Below are 18,246 nucleotides of genomic sequence, written 5' to 3'. Positions count from 1 at the left end.
AGCAAGAAAGATAATACAATCCATCAAAAGCATATTCAATACATGAATCAAGAAAGCTCGACAGATTACATTCATTATTTACATAATATCTAAACAATAGAAAACCCCCAACTAGTAGTGGCCTACACGTTATCTCGCCACTCCTTTTAGATATCCAAAGGCCTCCTTACGTTCTTTTTCTGGGCTACTAACAGTATCATAAATATATGAGTATCTGTTGTTCCCTGGGCTAAAATTGGATTTTGATTACAGAACTGCGTCGACGCGTTTTGGTGTCATAACTCTGGATACTTGAACACCTTCTTCAGGACTTTCCAACTCTCTGGGGTCACCGGCTTCACAAATTATTTGGGACACCCTTGCTCTTGATGTGCAAGGTAGGGTGTGGTACATCCACCAACACGGGTTCTTAGAATATCCGTCTGGGTATGTTCCGGCCCTTACGTGTCTCTCTTCTTTAAATCTAGAGTTGTCCTTTTGTTAAGGTCCTTAATCCTTTTGTGGGTATTCTAATTCGGTAACTGGAACACCATAGAAATCTCTTCCAACAATCTTACAAATGATAAAATTCTACTTGAGCGAGGCATACATTGCTTCCTCAGGAACTGGATGTGTCCTTCTTTTTCTGGTAACAGCGTTTCTGCCGAGCAAGGCAGAAACGCTGTTACCAGAAAAAGAAGGACACATCCAGTTCCTGAGGAAGCAATGTATGCCTCGCTCAAGTAGAATTTTATCATTTGTAAGATTGTTGGAAGAGATTTCTATGGTGTTCCAGTTACCGAATTAGAATACCCACAAAAGGATTAAGGACCTTAACAAAAGGACAACTCTAGATTTAAAGAAGAGAGACACGTAAGGGCCGGAACATACCCAGACGGATATTCTAAGAACCCGTGTTGGTGGATGTACCACACCCTACCTTGCACATCAAGAGCAAGGGTGTCCCAAATAATTTGTGAAGCCGGTGACCCCAGAGAGTTGGAAAGTCCTGAAGAAGGTGTTCAAGTATCCAGAGTTATGACACCAAAACGCGTCGACGCAGTTCTGTAATCAAAATCCAATTTTAGCCCAGGGAACAACAGATACTCATATATTTATGATACTGTTAGTAGCCCAGAAAAAGAACGTAAGGAGGCCTTTGGATATCTAAAAGGAGTGGCGAGATAACGTGTAGGCCACTACTAGTTGGGGGTTTTCTATTGTTTAGATATTATGTAAATAATGAATGTAATCTGTCGAGCTTTCTTGATTCATGTATTGAATATGCTTTTGATGGATTGTATTATCTTTCTTGCTTTCTTTTAGAAATTGTAAATTGTATTGTATTGAATTTCATTGAACTTTTATTTCATGTAACTACATTTTTCAGGAAATCGTTTCTAAAATTTTATTGACTTGTGTATAAATTTGTGTTTTTATTGTATTCATTTTTTTAAGAATTAAAAGCCTGTGAACGTTCATTCTAGTGTGGAAATCGATACTGTGTACGTCCCATATTCTTCGGGTGTATGAGTGTGAAGGTATATACTTATACAATAGAATTGAGTGTTCCAGGGATTCTCCATTGACTTTCAATGTGGAAGGAACCACCAGTGGTGATCTTGGGCGGAATGATCAGTTACAGATTGTACATTTGACCTATGGTTTATGACCAATTATCTCAGAGCCTTGCCCTCTAGCAGGGTAATCATTCAGGATTTTGATTGTTATTTCTTATAAACATTTATGTTACATTATATATGTAATTATTATCACTGTGTGTGCATGCGTGTGTGCGTGTATCTCCATGTTGTCCTGATTTAAGGATGCACTCACAGCAGTTCAATACATCCGAATTCTTTATTTGGAGGAAAACCGGCATGTTGCATTCCGGTAATTTCTGCCTGACAGGTTTTAGAGCCCCCCAGCTCCTTAATCAAAACATAATGTATCCAAGCCAAATTTGCATCCTTTTTTTCCAACATCCTGTGCATTTTAAAGGCACCCAGGGCGATTCCCCTGGAGGGGACCGAGAAAATAGGGAAAATATAGCTACATTTTGGGGAAATATGGGAAAAAAGGGCTATGGATAAAAGTATTTGTATTTTTCCCCCTAAAAATCGCATCAACAAGCGGTTTGATGTGCTAAAGCCACCATCTTCCCAGCATTCAGGAATATACAGAGCTGAATTAAAAAAAAATGTTTACTACAGTTATGACATTTTTCTATTTTCTCAACCTACTTCCAGTTTGTGTTAAAAACCAGTGTGAAACCCACGGGAAAGCTATCAATGTCTGAAAAATAGACACACTTCCAAATCCAGCAAGGGGTCAAATATATGTAGAACCCTCATAGTTATCTCAAAGAAATCAACTGTTGAAATAAAGAAATACTGAAAATAAGTAAGGCACCCTGTTTTCCGTTTTTACTGATTCTTACAGATAAATACAGGCAGAAAACATTAATTTTTTATGTATGTATTTATTTTTAAATGTGGATAAAACGGAAATTGGGTTGCTTTTTGAGTAATTCTAAATATTCTCTACCATTACTGCCAGGATTGATAGATAGGTGGCTAAAAAAGAAAGGGATTTTAGTAGAGTCTTTAACAGCAGTAGATATGCACAAGGAAGATACTGAAATTTGCATATTTTCACAGCACTGAAACCTGGCAGACATTCAAGCATGAGGGCATGTTTATTGTGGAGAAGTGTGGCTCAATGGTTAGAGCGGCAGACCCTGATGCAGAGGTCTGGCCCGAGACCAGGGTTCAATTCCTGCCTTGGCTGGTCTCGGCGGATCTTGGGCTCATAATTCCTCGGACCTGATTTCTCGCCTCCGTGCCTCCTCTAAGCATGGGTCCCACGCTGCAACTCTGGGCAATAGCTTGCTTAGTCTCCACAACGGCCCCCTACAGCGCTAGGGATTCCTGGTTGCACCCTGGGGATGCCCAGGAGTGGACATTTCACGGGGACAAACCAGGAAGGGTTCCCTAGCGGTATGAGTACAGCGCCACGACACTCAGGAGTATCAGTGCGCTTTACAAGTACGGCTACATTTACATTTATTGGTAAATAAATGTGGAAATATACTAATTTCAGCTTAATTTTTCAACAAAATCCAAAATAAATATGGATAAACACAGATGAAATTAGCAAAAAATAAATATGGATAAATACGGAAATGGCAAAAAAATGAATACCATAAAACCGGGAGCCCTAAAAATAAGTAAGAAAAAAACTGCCATTTGTGACAAAGTTTTCATACGTAACTTTTTGTCTTGATGGCCGATGCTATACTCTTCTGGTTGTGGGGTTATATATGATTTGTAGGTTCTCCAAGAAGCCAAGGTACCAGATCTAAAAACTGGGATGCATCATACAATGGATTTTCATTTTGTACTGAGTATAGACCAGTTCACATGGTGAAATGTGTAGAGTGAAACATGGGTATCACGGAACCCTATGTATTTCTGGAATGAGCACAGGATATAGGGTTTACAAGCAGTGGTTAGTTGCTCATCTTTGAATTTGTAGGTACCGATACAAGCATATGATTTAGAGGATGTTTTTCAAAATGTCTCCTTTCTTACACACTGGCTTAGATGTGGAAAGCAGTGAAATTGATTGCTAATAACAAATGTTCAACTATTCTATGCTTCCACATGTCTTCTGATAAAAATGGTACCTCACGTGTGTTGATAGGTCTAGTGCCCCCAGCAGGAAATGGGCCGAAACACAACATGGACGCATCACATTTTCCGACTGAAACTGACTCTTTTTTTCCCATGTGGATTTGGACCCTTTCTCAACAGGCACCTAGGGAAACCCAGCAAACCAATACCTTTTTGAAAACTAGACATCTAGGGGAATCCACGGTGGAGTGACTTGCATAACTCTCACTAGGATTGTTTACCCAGAATCCCTTGCAAACCTCAAACTTTGAATTAAAAAAAACTAATTTATGTGATGAAAATGTATGTATTCTGTGGGGAACCACAAACTTCCTTCAACCCAGCAAGTCTCCTGATAAATATGGTACCTCACTTGTGTGAGGAGGCCTAGTGCCCGTGACAGGAAGAGGCCCAAAACGCATCATGGACACATCACATTTCCTAACTCAAAACTGGCCTGTTTTTTGCAAAGCAGATAGCTGTGGATTTTGGGCCCTTGGTCAGTCGGCACCTTGGGAAACCTAGCAAACCTGCACATTTTTAAAACTTGGGGGCGTTCGGGGTAGTGTGCCTTTCGTAGTTCTGTTGAGGTTTTCTTACCCACAATACCCAACAAACCTCAAACATTGCATGAAATCATACATTTTCCTTAAATTTTTTGATGGAAGTTTCCGGAATCTACAGGAATCCACTAAATTCCTACTATTTAGCGTTACCCCACTTGTGTCGACAAAAACACTGCACCACTTTTGGTGCTGGGTCTAGTGCCTGCAACAAGAACGGATCAAACCAAGGTAAATGGGAGCCCTTGTGAAGCACTTGGGAGGGCTCCCAGGGCAAGGTAAAGAAGTTGAATACATTGTGGGAAATGTTTGAAAGCTAAGTTCCTTTTATTCATTCTGAATCATTTATTTGTCTGTCTAGTGCACATACCATTTGTATAACATGGGTTTATTATTTTATTTCTTGCTTCCTATAATACAAACTGTTACAAGACTTTTTTGTGATTTGTGTGAAATGCTAATAATCATATTTCAAACTTGGCAATATTGAAACACCCTTAAATGAAACATGGCTTAGAGGTTTAGGCAAGACTAACAGATACATCTATGAAAGCCTGGTTGAGATCATCTTGATGCCCATAATAATAAAAACTGCACCATTATTTGAGCCTTGTGTGCCCAGTTCTGGCGTTATCCACATTCCCTTCCTATATTCTGTTTTTCTCCAACATTAGATTAGAGGTTGTTGCAGGGTTTCTGAACTCACACAGAACTGTGCACAGAGGAGTGGAACCTCGGCAAATTAGGGTGTCCCAAAACTTACCTTAGCAACCAACTCACCCCTTACCGAGCTAGCTACAGTGTCTCATTGGACATATCAAACACCCAATGTTTAGACAAACCAGAACATGAACTTACAGTACCTCAGGGTACGTGGGACTCATGAACACTCTTTCGTTATATTATCATTACAAACCAGAACATGGAGTAAAGAAGACACATGTGCATTTGAAATGTTTATTTACTAATGCCGTCTTCTCAGGCGCAGTATCTTTGATAATACAAGTATACTTATTATCAGTAGCAAAATTATCAGCATAGTTACTAAGACATAAAAAGCGAATGGTGACAGCATGTTAACATGCTGTAATGAATAAGAGTTAACAACACTTATATCTCACCCTCCCTAACACATATATTATATTATTATCTAAGAAGGTCTCTTTGGGTTGTTTTAGGGCGGGCCCATACCTTAGTGTCCTAGCATGAAGGAATCACATCAGCATACACCAGCTCTCTCTGCATGTGCACCGCATCAAGTGTGTTAACAATTCTCGTGCAAAGCAATATCAATCCCGCCTCAAGCCCAAGTTGGCAAAGGCTGCACTTGTGTTATGACTATGAAGGCGTGGAGATCAGACCTCATAACAATTCCATATCGTGTTGCTCCTGAAACTTCAGCACTCTCCGTGCAGACATGTTTTATTAAACAAGACTGATATCAGAGCAATAACATATTATTCTCACATACACCACGGCAAACCACTAGGTTGAAAGCTAAGTCAACAATTAAGGGTCGTGTGCAGAAGTTGCAAGAAAGGAAAAATGGCGTTTAAATCTCAAATGTACCTATGCTAACTTAACACGATATAAGGATATATAGGAGCTATACAACACCCCCCCATGATCCGATAACGGACTAAATAAGGTAACAGAAGTGCCATCACATGAGAGCAGAATCCATTTATAAACGAGCATGAATAAAGATTCAATTATAAAAATTAATGCTAAAAAAATAGCCCACAAATATAATGAGGCTCAAGCCAATAGGCAAGGAAAAATAAAATGTCTTGACCAAAAGTCAATAAAGTCAAGGAAATGCTATCAATCAGCATGTCAATTTGAGGCAGTGTCTAAGATAAGACCGTATATGAAAAGTAAGCTGCAACAGCCTCCAGGAGGAAGTCACTGTCCTCATCAGAAAACAGTTCAGCCATCCAATTTAAAAGATGAAAGGAACATACGTGATCTTCCAGCACCGGATCCTCTATAACCATCAGAGGACAGCTCGGTGGGTTCTCAAGAAAACTTAGTTCCAAGAAATTCTGCGCTGCAGACAACACATCCCAGGGACCCATTAGTCCATGTGCCACCGCCAAGGCCATAACCCTTTCGTCAGAACAAACCAACTCGTGAGCAATGATAGGACTCATCAGTTGATCAAAATCGACGTCAGAAGATGCTGGTCCGCAGAGACACAAATCAATGGCCCAAAGGAAATCACAGGTCAGACAGCGAAATACAGGCTGGACACAGGTGAAATAGGAGAACCGAAAAGATAATCCAAACGCCGTGCTTAGAGTCGCTAACGGCAGTGTGCCATAGTAATCAAGCATGCGGTTGCGAAACCGCGTCAGCAGTAGCTGTGCGTGGTCTTGCACAGGAAGGGCATCCATATTTAAAAAGGCAGAAAACCACCAATGCGCCAGCCGCTAATGCAAGCAAAAACGGGAACCCTCCAAACAAGGATGAAAAAATAGAATGGAAGAAAGCAGGGATGACTCCAAAAATCTTCTCAAAGGAAGTCACGAGACCACCGCTAACAACTTTAAAAAAATGTGCTAGGCCCGTTGTGGAGGATGCGTTAAAGATAGAACGGACCATGGCTCCGAAATGCAAGGGCAAATCAGTGTTTAAAAGAGCCTGAACCTCCGTGCGGGTGTTAGCAATGTGAAGCACGAAAGTTTCACGGGCCGAGCTCAAGGCCACCTCTTTCTGGGACAATAGAGCTCTTATTCTAGCCATGCCGCTGAATTCTGCTCCCAAGGTCGGTATCTGTGGCCAAATGGAAGACTCCCTATGTTCACGTGTGGGAGGATAAAGAACATTTCTGCAGCAAATAACTCGCTCACTAACCGTTACTATGAAAGCTATACCTTTAATTAAACCACAACAGTTTTCATTATTGAGCATTAAATAACTACCATTCTCTAACAATTTAAACGTGGGGATGATAGCAGGAACTGGCGTGCCCTGTAAAACGCAAGCCATATTCGGTCTGTCCTTGTTACATGAACCGTGTAACTGTATGTGTCTGCACATTAAAGAATGATCTGGCGTTTCAGTACACTCATCCCCTGTTAGATAAACCTCTTGTTCATCCTTGAAACATCTGTATGTGTATGGGAGTGACCAGACCTCATGAAGAAAACCGCTACCTAAGGGTTCAAAACGACCTATTGGCACATATTTCATACAATTTGAAAACTTATATAAAGCAAAAGGCAGCGTTATTAAACCGTGGATAAGCCACGTAGCAGCAGGGGTCTCCGCCACAGAAAAAGGTAAAGATTCCAATCTTTCAATATGGAGCATAGAAAAGGAAGCATCACGCATTGAAAGCAAGCGTTGTTTGTCTGTCAAATTAAACGGTGCAAATAAAGAAGAAACATTCATGTATCCCCAGGGAACTTTACCCATTTTCAGAGTCTGAAGTGTCCATGCAAACTGCATGATTGAACGTAATTGATTTTGACCATGGTATAATACAGATACTTCATCATGCACAATATCAACAACAGACGACACAATATTATCTAATGTGTAAATTCTAGAGGAAAGCACGTTAATGCTATTGTCAACAACTGCAAGAACTTTCTCAAGATTTGCCTGATCAATAGCCCTAAGGCGTGAAGCAGCCTCAATCTGTGAGAGTTTCCAAATTTCATTGTAAACACCATATAACCAACGTTTCGACCTGCCACTAGCTGGGCCCTTAATGAAATCATTCAAATCCACGTCTGCATTCAGTTCGGAAAGGTGATACTTAACCGCAGGTAAAGTTGAATGTTTCAGCCAAGCTTGACACAACTTGCCCACAGAGTAAGAGGTGACAGTATGACTCAAATCAAAACGGGGATCAGATCTAACAGTCTTAAAACCGTCAGTAAAATTTAAAAATCTTTTTTGGCAAGAATCAGCACTACGGTGCCAAAGCAGCCAACCCTTGGGATTCATACTGGAAATGTTAAAGGAGGAATTCAGAAGCAGAACCTGTATATCTCTAATGGACAATTTAGTAAAATTACTCCAATTCTCATATTCCTCCAACTCCGGGAAAGACGGGGTGTTTAACCTTTTAGATGTAGCCAATCCAAAGCATGTGGTTTGGGAAATGGTTTCATTCAAAAACCACATATGATTTGGGATGAGACATGCACGGTGCAAAGCCTCAGTGCCTCGTACCTGCCAGGCCCTTGAGCCCCAAACTGATTTAAGGTCTATGGTATCCTTCCATAACTCATACCCCCCAGTAACTAATTGATCTAGGAAGGCCTTCGAATACAACAATTTTGTATTTGTAAGTCGAACCTTGGACAGTGGCTGTTTTTGAAATTTAAAATAAAAGGACTCGGGATTGGACTGATTAAAGTCAGTGAAATAAGTATACTTTTTAAGAAACGTTTCTGAACTCCCTTGTGTAGGTGCTGGGCAATGTTCCCACTGAGTAAAATTAACCGCATCCCTTCGGGAAGATGTCTTGTGTAAGAAGTGATTGCCATAATGTTGGTAACAGAACAATTCACCATAATTAGCAGATTCTAAATATAAATCCTCAGCATCAAAGGCAGCATAGTATTTCAAATCAGAAAACAAACTTTCCACAGCATTAACATCCCAATCATCAGAACGAATGTTTTGTTTCACCACATCCCCCATATTAACTCTCAGTACATTAGGAACATTAACGACTTCCGTTGGACCATGAATCTGAAAACGAACTGCATCCCACGCGATTCCATCCAGAACAGGCCATGCTGTGATGTTAACCAAAGTCAAATCTCTTTTTAATCTGTGTGTAGAATGTGAAGAGGAAAGTGGGGCCAATGTTCCATTTAAATGAGTAATGCAAGTTCTCTCCTCGACATAGTGTCCATTCATAATCCGAAAAAAATAAAACACAAAACCAATTGACATAAAAAGGTAAACTGAAAAAAGGACCAGCCAAATGTATATCCAAGGAGGTATCAAAAAATGTTTTTTAAACAGGCTAGCATATACTGCAATTTTAGAGGGTTTTTTCGAGGCAAGGGAAGCAGAGTCAAATGAAAATCTGGATTCCGTGGCTAAACGAGCTTGCAGGTCAGGCATGGACAAATCAGTGGGGTATGTATAGTCTGTCTCATCAAGGTTAGTTCCTGGTAAACTATTCAATAATGGACTGGAAACAGCAGGTAATTCGATGGCCACCTCAGGTTCATTATTAGAAGCAGTGGGCATAATTGAATTTCTCACAATGGAAGGACAGGAAACAGCCGGTGTCATGCTAAGAAGAATCGGCCACTCTGTGTATCTTGACATTGTCAATAGAAATAAACCTGTTTTCCTTACGACCTGGGAGTGGTGGTAAAATGACTGTTCTTGTGCCCTTCACTCCAAGCACTGGGACTGGAGCTCGATAGGAGGGACCAAACTCTTTCTTGTTGTCGATCTTCTCTCGAACCAGGTCTCCAACTTGGGGTAGCCAGCCAACTACCGGGATCTGCAACGCATCATCCGAAGCGGAGGGCAAATGTTCCTTTGCAAGAGTGTCTCTGGTCTTTTGTAGATTCTGTAAAACATAGCAATGTTCATCTGCGTCAAAGGAAGTGGCGCGAACCACTGAGTCTAGACCGTCAAGGTCAGGGACGAACATCTTGATGCCAAAGAGCATTTCGTATGGGGTCCGCCCACCCAGAGACCTTCTAGGGAGATTATTAAGAGCACGCTGCACGCCATAGAGGTGAGCCAGCCAGTTTCTGCCAGTGCCTATAACTCGGGCTGTCAAAGATTGCTTTAAATCACGGTTCATTCGTTCAACTACACTATTACCCTCAGGTCTGTAGGGGGACGAAAACTTGACTTGGACCCCCATCGAAGTCATGGCATCCTTATACGCCTTAGAGGCGAAAGCCGGACCCTGATCCGAATGGAAGGTACCACAGGCAAAAATCCCTATAAAGATACGCAAATCTCTGATGACAGTCCGGGAATCAGCGCTGCGATGTGGCCATACCCACACAAAGCGTGTGCATGAGTCAACTGCTACTAAGATGTATTTATACGCAGTATCAGATGAAAATGGACCGCAGTGATCTAAATAAACACAGCCTAGTGGTTTATTAGAAATGTACAACTGAGTCTGAGGCGGACGCGTAGCAGTTGAAGGTTTAATCTGCTGGCATATGTCACAAAGAAGGACATAATCACGCGTCTGTTTGTACAGTCCCCGCCACCAGAAACGTTGTTGTAGTTGCGTTACAGTGGCTGAGACGCCCGCATGCGCAGACGCCACACCTTCATGAGCCGCTGTAATCAAGTCTGTTCTGCGATCCGAGTTGGGAATCAGCCGTTCCCCAACATCAGGAATTGTCACAAAAGGAACCTTTTCGGGACTTAAGTGGTATTTATACTTCGAAGGGAATCCCGAAGGATGTTTACTTCCCTTCTCAGAGGCAGCAATCGCTGCCAAGATGTCGCTATCAATTTTGGTTTTAGACCTAGTAACTGCTGCAACTAAGTATGTAGATACTGCTGATTTCGCCGCTTCATCAGCAAGCGAGTTGCCAACAGCGTGTACTCCCACGCGCTGATGACCGAGAGTATGAATCACATAAACGAGTGGCAACATAGCCTTAAGCTCTGCCACTCGAACCCAGATCATTTTATGTTTTATTGTGCTACCCTTGGAATCATGAAAATCATTTTGAATCCAAAAGAACAAGTTTTCATTGTAAGACTGGACACAGTAGTAAGAATCACTTACAATTAGAGTAGTAACACTTGGATCTGCGTACTCCAAAGCTAGTAAGAGAGCACGAAGCTCTGCCAATTGTGCGGTGCAATCGCCCAGGGGCAACGTGTGTACCTCCCTGGAAATGAACTCATCATTCAACATAGCACCGACCACAATGGCGCATGCGGAAACGTAGGCATGTTTAGAGCCATGCGCAACCTGCGCCGACCCATCAGTGTAAATGATGCAATGGAAGTCCTCCAAAGGTCGCATCGCCAGAGGAGCAGGATGAACGAATTCATACTGCAAGTACTCCTGCGACCGTAAGGAAGCGTCAAAAATAAACATGACATCCGCGGATGACAATGACGCAGCCCACTGAATCCACCGAGGGTGCAAAGCCTTTGAATTTGGTACACTGGCTTTCGTGACTGCCTCCAAGTGAGGACAGGGTGTTACCACTAGCATGCGCTTCCCCTGTGACAGAGCACGTTCTTTTAGAATTGCCATCTGTACAGCAGTTAAAACCTTTTCCACTGTGGGAAACCGCATCTCAGCCGAAGTGTACAAGTGTGACTTGTAAGCAATAGGTACCGTGTCACCTTCATTAAAAGTGAGGTACGTGAAACCCACCGTCCCAGGAATTATTCTTATGACCAGGTTGGTGTGGTTATCACGAGTCAGTAAATATTTAGAAGCGAGCAGATCAGCCTGCAAGGATTGCAAAATGGCTGAATGCTCAGGCAGCCAGCATGATTTTGAGAAAGTTGGTTGTATCAAAGCATACAAAGGCTTGATACGCTGGGCATATTCCGGAATGTAAGTTCTGCCGAAATTCAAAAAGCCCAGTAAAGACTGTAATTTTTTCAGTGTCGTTGGTGCGCGCAATTGTGCGCACTTCTCTAAGAAGTGAGGAGCCAAACCTCTACCTTCATTGTTGAGCTCATAGCCCAAAAACAACACTGTGTGTTCAGCAATGTGCGATTTTGCAAAGTTGAATTTGTAACCCATGTCTGCGAAGTTGCAAACAAGAGAATTTACACGACACAGATGCTCCCAAATATCGTCGTCTGTGAGATATATGTCATCCACATACGAAAAAGCATCAGGGTCGAGTGCCTCCAGAATAGAGACAATCCGAGCGGTAAATATACCAGGACTATTCTTGTAGCCCATTGGAAGACGCCGGAATTGCTTTTGGACTCCAGCGCTCGTAAAACTGGTCCATTGGGAGCTAAAGCTGTCTAATCTGTGGGCATAAAAACCATTGGATATGTCAAGCGTTGTCTTGAAACGCTTACGCACGAGACTATCCACTAGGGCAGAGCCGTGGGTATTCTGTACAGCACAGTTACGGCAATGCGAGTTTAAATGCCGGTAATCCAAAACCAAACGATATGATCCGTCAGGTTTGTTCACAGTAAAAAGGGGATTATTCATCGGTGACACACACGTTTCAATAACTCCCTGATATTCCAATTGTTCAAGGATTTCCGCGACGGAAGATTTTGCTTCACGCCGAATGGGATATTGAGGTTGAGGCTGCGGCTGAGACCGCAATGGAATTTCGTGGCAAGGCGACAATTTATCCCAACCACATTGGTTACGGTACAGAGCCGGCGCGAGAGCCCGAGCCCACTCTTCTGCAAAATGCTGCGCATGCTCTTTCGAGACAGTGTTCGCGAAACTGGGTAGGATCACCTCCTCCCCTCGCGGCGCCGCGAGCACAAAAGGTGGGGGCCAGTCAGCCTCCGAAAGTAAAATATCATATGTAGAAGACAGATTCTCCCAAAATACACCTTTAACGGTACGCTGTATGTCACCTTCAATTAACAGGACAATTTCATATAGTCTTTCAGGGGGAGCAAGTCTCGTATCCGCTGTTTCTATCACAACGTAGACATCAGTCGCTGTCACCCTCAGTAGTGGACGCAGCGCCTCTCTGACTATGGTTATCTCCGCCGCGCTGTCCAGCAACGTCAGAGCCCACTTCAGATACCGAAGCCGCGTTCTCACTATCTGTGGCATATCGATGCGCTGTTAAGGCTGCGACTTTCTTTTTCGCAAACTGCGGACGCCTAGGCGTAGAATCCTCCTGCTTCACTGCGCCGTCCGTCTGGCGGGACTGACCACGTCCTTGTTGGCCACCACGTCCACGTCCACCCCCTCCTCCTCCACCGGTCTTCGGGGCCGATGTGTCCTGAAAGGAACGAGGAGAGCGTTGATCAGAACCCTGAAAACGATCAGGTGATTTAATCATCGCGCGGTCGCGCAAATCATAAACTTTTTCGGATGGCGCAGGAGCTTGTATTGCAGGAAAAGTACTCTGAGTCTGCATCGTCTGCTTCCCCTGTGTCTGTTTTTTAGGCCAATTCGATTTCTTGGACTTGGGCTGGGCATCTGTCACTGCAGATTGTCCCTGTGGTTGTTTTTTATCCTTCACTGGAAAATATTTCAGACCTCTACTTGTGCGGCCAATAGTTTTATAAGCGGCCACAACAATCTTTGCTAACTGGCGGGGTTTGTCGGCATCGGGCAGAGCAGCCAAAGCATTCGACACCTGAAAGTTAACTGCATCTCCTTTAACATTGGAGAGAATGAGATCACTTACAATCTCAAAAGAACCACACAGGCGCATACCCAATTCAACCGCTGCCTCTGGACCATGATCATTCTGAACACGTCTAACGATTTCAGGCAGGGCAGTCATAGACGGGGTGCCGAAGCACCTTGTATAAACTGCCGCAAATGTTTTTCCCCAGCTGTCACAGTCAGCAAGTTCAGGAGTAAAATCCTTCGGTAGAGTAATCGTCAACATTCTATGTTTATCAGCAGGAGTAGAATTCGGAAAAACCGCCTCCAGTTGATCAAACTTCTCTGCTAGCCAGAATGGGAAGTCATCGTTGTCAACAGGACGCGCACCAAAAACCGAATTTACCATCACTGGATTGAGACGCATTCCGCCTCGTTCCATGGGAGCGGCCGCACCCCCCTGGGGACCACCAGGAAGATGTCGACCAATGTATTGCACTAAAGCACGAATCACGGAAATGGAAACTACATGTAGCCTGCGAATTTCTGCCAGGGTACAAGCCCCGTGATTCGGGTGCGGGGTAAAGCCACCCAACGCAGGCCAATTAGTACCTGGAATTGAGAGTGGACCTAACCTCGCACGGGACAAAGAGTGGGGGAGGGCGCCATCAAACCAAACTCGATGCTGCCAATGATCAATAGGTATTTCCAATGCCCTGTATGGCGTATATTCAGCCGGGACATCCGAGGCGGTGTAGGAGTGGTACAAACCAGAATTAGCGTCCACAGCCGGAAACGTAACCCAAGAGTAAAACAACTCGTAAGGAAACGCCGGATCTGCACTTACCACGAAAATCACAGCCATCCCATCTACTGGGACCTGGTACGTCTGAAGATGGTTGCGTACCGCTACGCGACTATGCTGCGCAATAGCCACCGCTGCCGCCATCACAGAATTGGAAACAAGAAAACACAAAGAATACTTTGTAGCACAACTGGGTAGTAATTCAAAGAAACCGTTTAAGTAAGAATCAAGCTTGAATAAAGACCTATTTCAAAAAATAGGTAGGTTTCACCAACACCCCGATTTCCGGAAACGGATGTGAAGGGGTTAAGGCATGAATGATAAACTACTCGAGTGTCATGATATAAGACCACCGAAACCGTTGGGCGCCATGTTGCAGGGTTTCTGAACTCACACAGAACTGTGCACAGAGGAGTGGAACCTCGGCAAATTAGGGTGTCCCAAAACTTACCTTAGCAACCAACTCACCCCTTACCGAGCTAGCTACAGTGTCTCATTGGACATATCAAACACCCAATGTTTAGACAAACCAGAACATGAACTTACAGTACCTCAGGGTACGTGGGACTCATGAACACTCTTTCGTTATATTATCATTACAAACCAGAACATGGAGTAAAGAAGACACATGTGCATTTGAAATGTTTATTTACTAATGCCGTCTTCTCAGGCGCAGTATCTTTGATAATACAAGTATACTTATTATCAGTAGCAAAATTATCAGCATAGTTACTAAGACATAAAAAGCGAATGGTGACAGCATGTTAACATGCTGTAATGAATAAGAGTTAACAACACTTATATCTCACCCTCCCTAACACATATATTATATTATTATCTAAGAAGGTCTCTTTGGGTTGTTTTAGGGCGGGCCCATACCTTAGTGTCCTAGCATGAAGGAATCACATCAGCATACACCAGCTCTCTCTGCATGTGCACCGCATCAAGTGTGTTAACAATTCTCGTGCAAAGCAATATCAATCCCGCCTCAAGCCCAAGTTGGCAAAGGCTGCACTTGTGTTATGACTATGAAGGCGTGGAGATCAGACCTCATAACAATTCCATATCGTGTTGCTCCTGAAACTTCAGCACTCTCCGTGCAGACATGTTTTATTAAACAAGACTGATATCAGAGCAATAACATATTATTCTCACATACACCACGGCAAACCACTAGGTTGAAAGCTAAGTCAACAATTAAGGGTCGTGTGCAGAAGTTGCAAGAAAGGAAAAATGGCGTTTAAATCTCAAATGTACCTATGCTAACTTAACACGATATAAGGATATATAGGAGCTATACAACAAGGTAGAAATTACCATAACCAACCTAACTATGCGTGGAGTTGAAGGAACACAAAAATTCTGCTTCTTTACAATTTTCCCCTCAACATAATTTGTTTTAGATTTTTTTCAGAAGAAAGTCTGCTTGATAGTGTTTTCATATCATCAGACCTGCATAAAACTCCTTTTTGAATCATACAGAAAAAGTGAAGCACTTTGGTAGGGGTCAATCAAAGGAAAGGAGAGGCAACACATTATCTTACTTCAAGCTGTGAATATCTTCTTCATGCGGCTTAAAGGAATTCTCACTTCACCCCCTGTAGATACCCCACTTGTCCTAGAGAAACCTACCCCTGTGGAAAACGTCACCTTATTTTTCTGCAATTTGTAGACATGATGGCGCTCTCTGCTTTAAATATCCTCACATACATTCGAGTGAGTGAAAGTAATAATTAAACGTAGATACAAGTAGAAAAAGAAACCTCTGCCTTGACTAAAAACAAAGAATGAAGTAAAACTGGGTCTCAATTTATTGTGACACTTACGGATGTGGCTTGACTTTGATGTAGTTTTTTGGAATGAACCCTTCGTATCCCATCAGCTCGGCTTTATACCAGTTCTGGTCATCTTCCATGTTAAGAATCTGAGGAATAGATGAAAAGAAAGTAAATAGGGGATTATTCTCAGGGAAGGAAATGGACTCATTGAATTTATCAGAGTGCATTTTAATTCATTCCCCTATTCTTGCTATATGTTTCTTTGGGCTGAGATTGTAAGTAGGAGCATTACATTTGTGAAGAATGAACAAATTGCAAAATAGATTTAAGGGGATTGTGTTAGTCAGTTTTCTACCAATTCATGGGCGTTGAACAAGGTTTGCCAATGGTAGTGTCTTCTCCCTCAGGCTTTCCCATTTAAACCTGTCTTGTTCCTTTCACTTCAGTTGGTACCTCTGGTCTTAAAGTTTATAACATCAGCATCACTTTCCAACTCCTGCTCCTCCCCAAGCTCACCAGCAGTAAATAGGAGGCTATTGTGGGGCTAACACAAGAGTTCAAATCTGAGATGTCATTGTGGAGTGAAAGGTAGTGGGGTAGCTTGATCAGTAAGATTTGGGAGGTATGAGCTTCAGATTTTTCAACAATCAGGCTGGCATATAATGTTTAAATACATAATACGACAAGCAGGGTACATAAGAGGTGCCTAAGGGGCAGTGGAAAGGGCGAAGACTGCGGATTGGTAGGAGTACTAAGACACATCTCACAATACCCAACTGAAAGGAGCACAACCCAACTATTTATTCGAAAATACATTTATTAGGGGGAGGTTAACACCCCAAACACCCCCCTGAAGCTATGCCCCTGGCCAAAGAGTGTGTGGTGTCACTTCAGCTACCTCTGGCATATTGGCGACTGGAAGATAAATATTCAAATTCAGATAACAATATTCAAAGTGATGACACATGACCACCACTGAATGAGTTGCAGGCAAAATGTAATGACACATCGGGATGTCCATGCTTTGTTTGGGCTCATACGATCCAACCTATTCTAAACACTCAAATCAAATATATGAGGAAAGGTGTCCGGTTAACATTTTTGTGTTGTCGATACGTGTATAAGTATTACGAGAGACTACTTTGCTTGAAATGAAATGGTTGTCTTCCTTCTGGGGCATCATTATGAGGGAGCTCGGTTAATATTTGCTGGCTCCAATACTAATGCACTTGGTTGGAAAACCCTTTTGGGCTAGTTTACGATCTATAATCTATATAATCTAACCAAACTCATAACTGATGTTTCAATCCTACATATGCTTTTGAACTTGTCACAACTTGTCTGTGAATGATATAAATCACATGTAATTAGGATCTATTGTCATTTCATCACTGCACATTATGTGTAATACGTGTATTGAATAATGATTGAGAAACCTTTTTTTAATGAAACAATTTCAATGAAAAAGTTAGATCTTGTTATATTCCTAATAATATGGTGGCTTGTGTTATAAGGTTTGCACATCAGAAACGTGGTCAAAGTGAAAGGATATGAAGACCTGAAAGGATAAAGGCTGTCAGTATGATGGTGCTAACCTTGATACTGTCAACCTGCCACCCCTGGTGAAAATTTATCCTGGAGCAAAGTTCCATAACTGTAAATTTTACAAAAGAAATGGTACAGAAGCACATGACTGCTTATGAACAAAGATATGACAGTAAGCATGAAACACGTGCGGGCAGCCTTTTGAAGATGTATTGTATGTAATATGAAGACTTGGATAAGAAAATGTGAAGATCAAGAACAGATGTTTTGCTTAATGTACTGCTGAAAGATCATTGTCCATGAGAATTGTTGGGAATTGCTTTGGTACCATTTATTTTGTATAGATCTTGTTTTATGTTAAGCTTACTTAAATGGAGTCTGTAAATAAAACTACTTAGTCATATAATTAGGCCTGGATGGTGAACTCTGCTTCGTTCGCAGAATTCGCTGCGTTTTCCGGGGAGCACCCGGGGTTCTGAAAAACTCTGCTCTGCATAGCGGAGCAGAGTTTTTCCCTCGCTCGCGCTCACCAACATCAAGTTGGCGAGTGAGGAAAATCCACCTCCCGGCGGGATTCTTAACATGGGCGGCCGGATTTCTCAACACGGGCAGTCGTGGATGATTTGTGACCGCTCGCAGGAAACCTTCTGTTCGC

The 18,246-nt window shown here is 42.5% G+C and overlaps 1 protein-coding gene across 1 annotated transcript in view; it reads right to left on the bottom strand.

Annotated features, from left to right (window-relative positions):
• GRAP (GRB2 related adaptor protein) overlaps positions 1–18,246 on the bottom strand; it is a 426,467-nt gene that overhangs the window by 372,522 nt on the left and 35,699 nt on the right. The window contains exon 2 of the mRNA XM_078664213.1: positions 16,095–16,192. Coding sequence (XP_078520339.1) covers positions 16,095–16,192 — 98 coding nt within the window. The remainder of the gene's footprint in view (positions 1–16,094; positions 16,193–18,246) is intronic.

Source organism: Lissotriton helveticus, chromosome 10 (genome assembly GCF_964261635.1).
Source record: "Lissotriton helveticus chromosome 10, aLisHel1.1, whole genome shotgun sequence".
Lineage (NCBI taxonomy): Eukaryota > Metazoa > Chordata > Amphibia > Caudata > Salamandridae > Lissotriton > Lissotriton helveticus.
The sequence above is the reverse complement of the archived record's forward strand: the minus strand, read 5'-3'. Positions and strand labels throughout refer to the sequence as shown.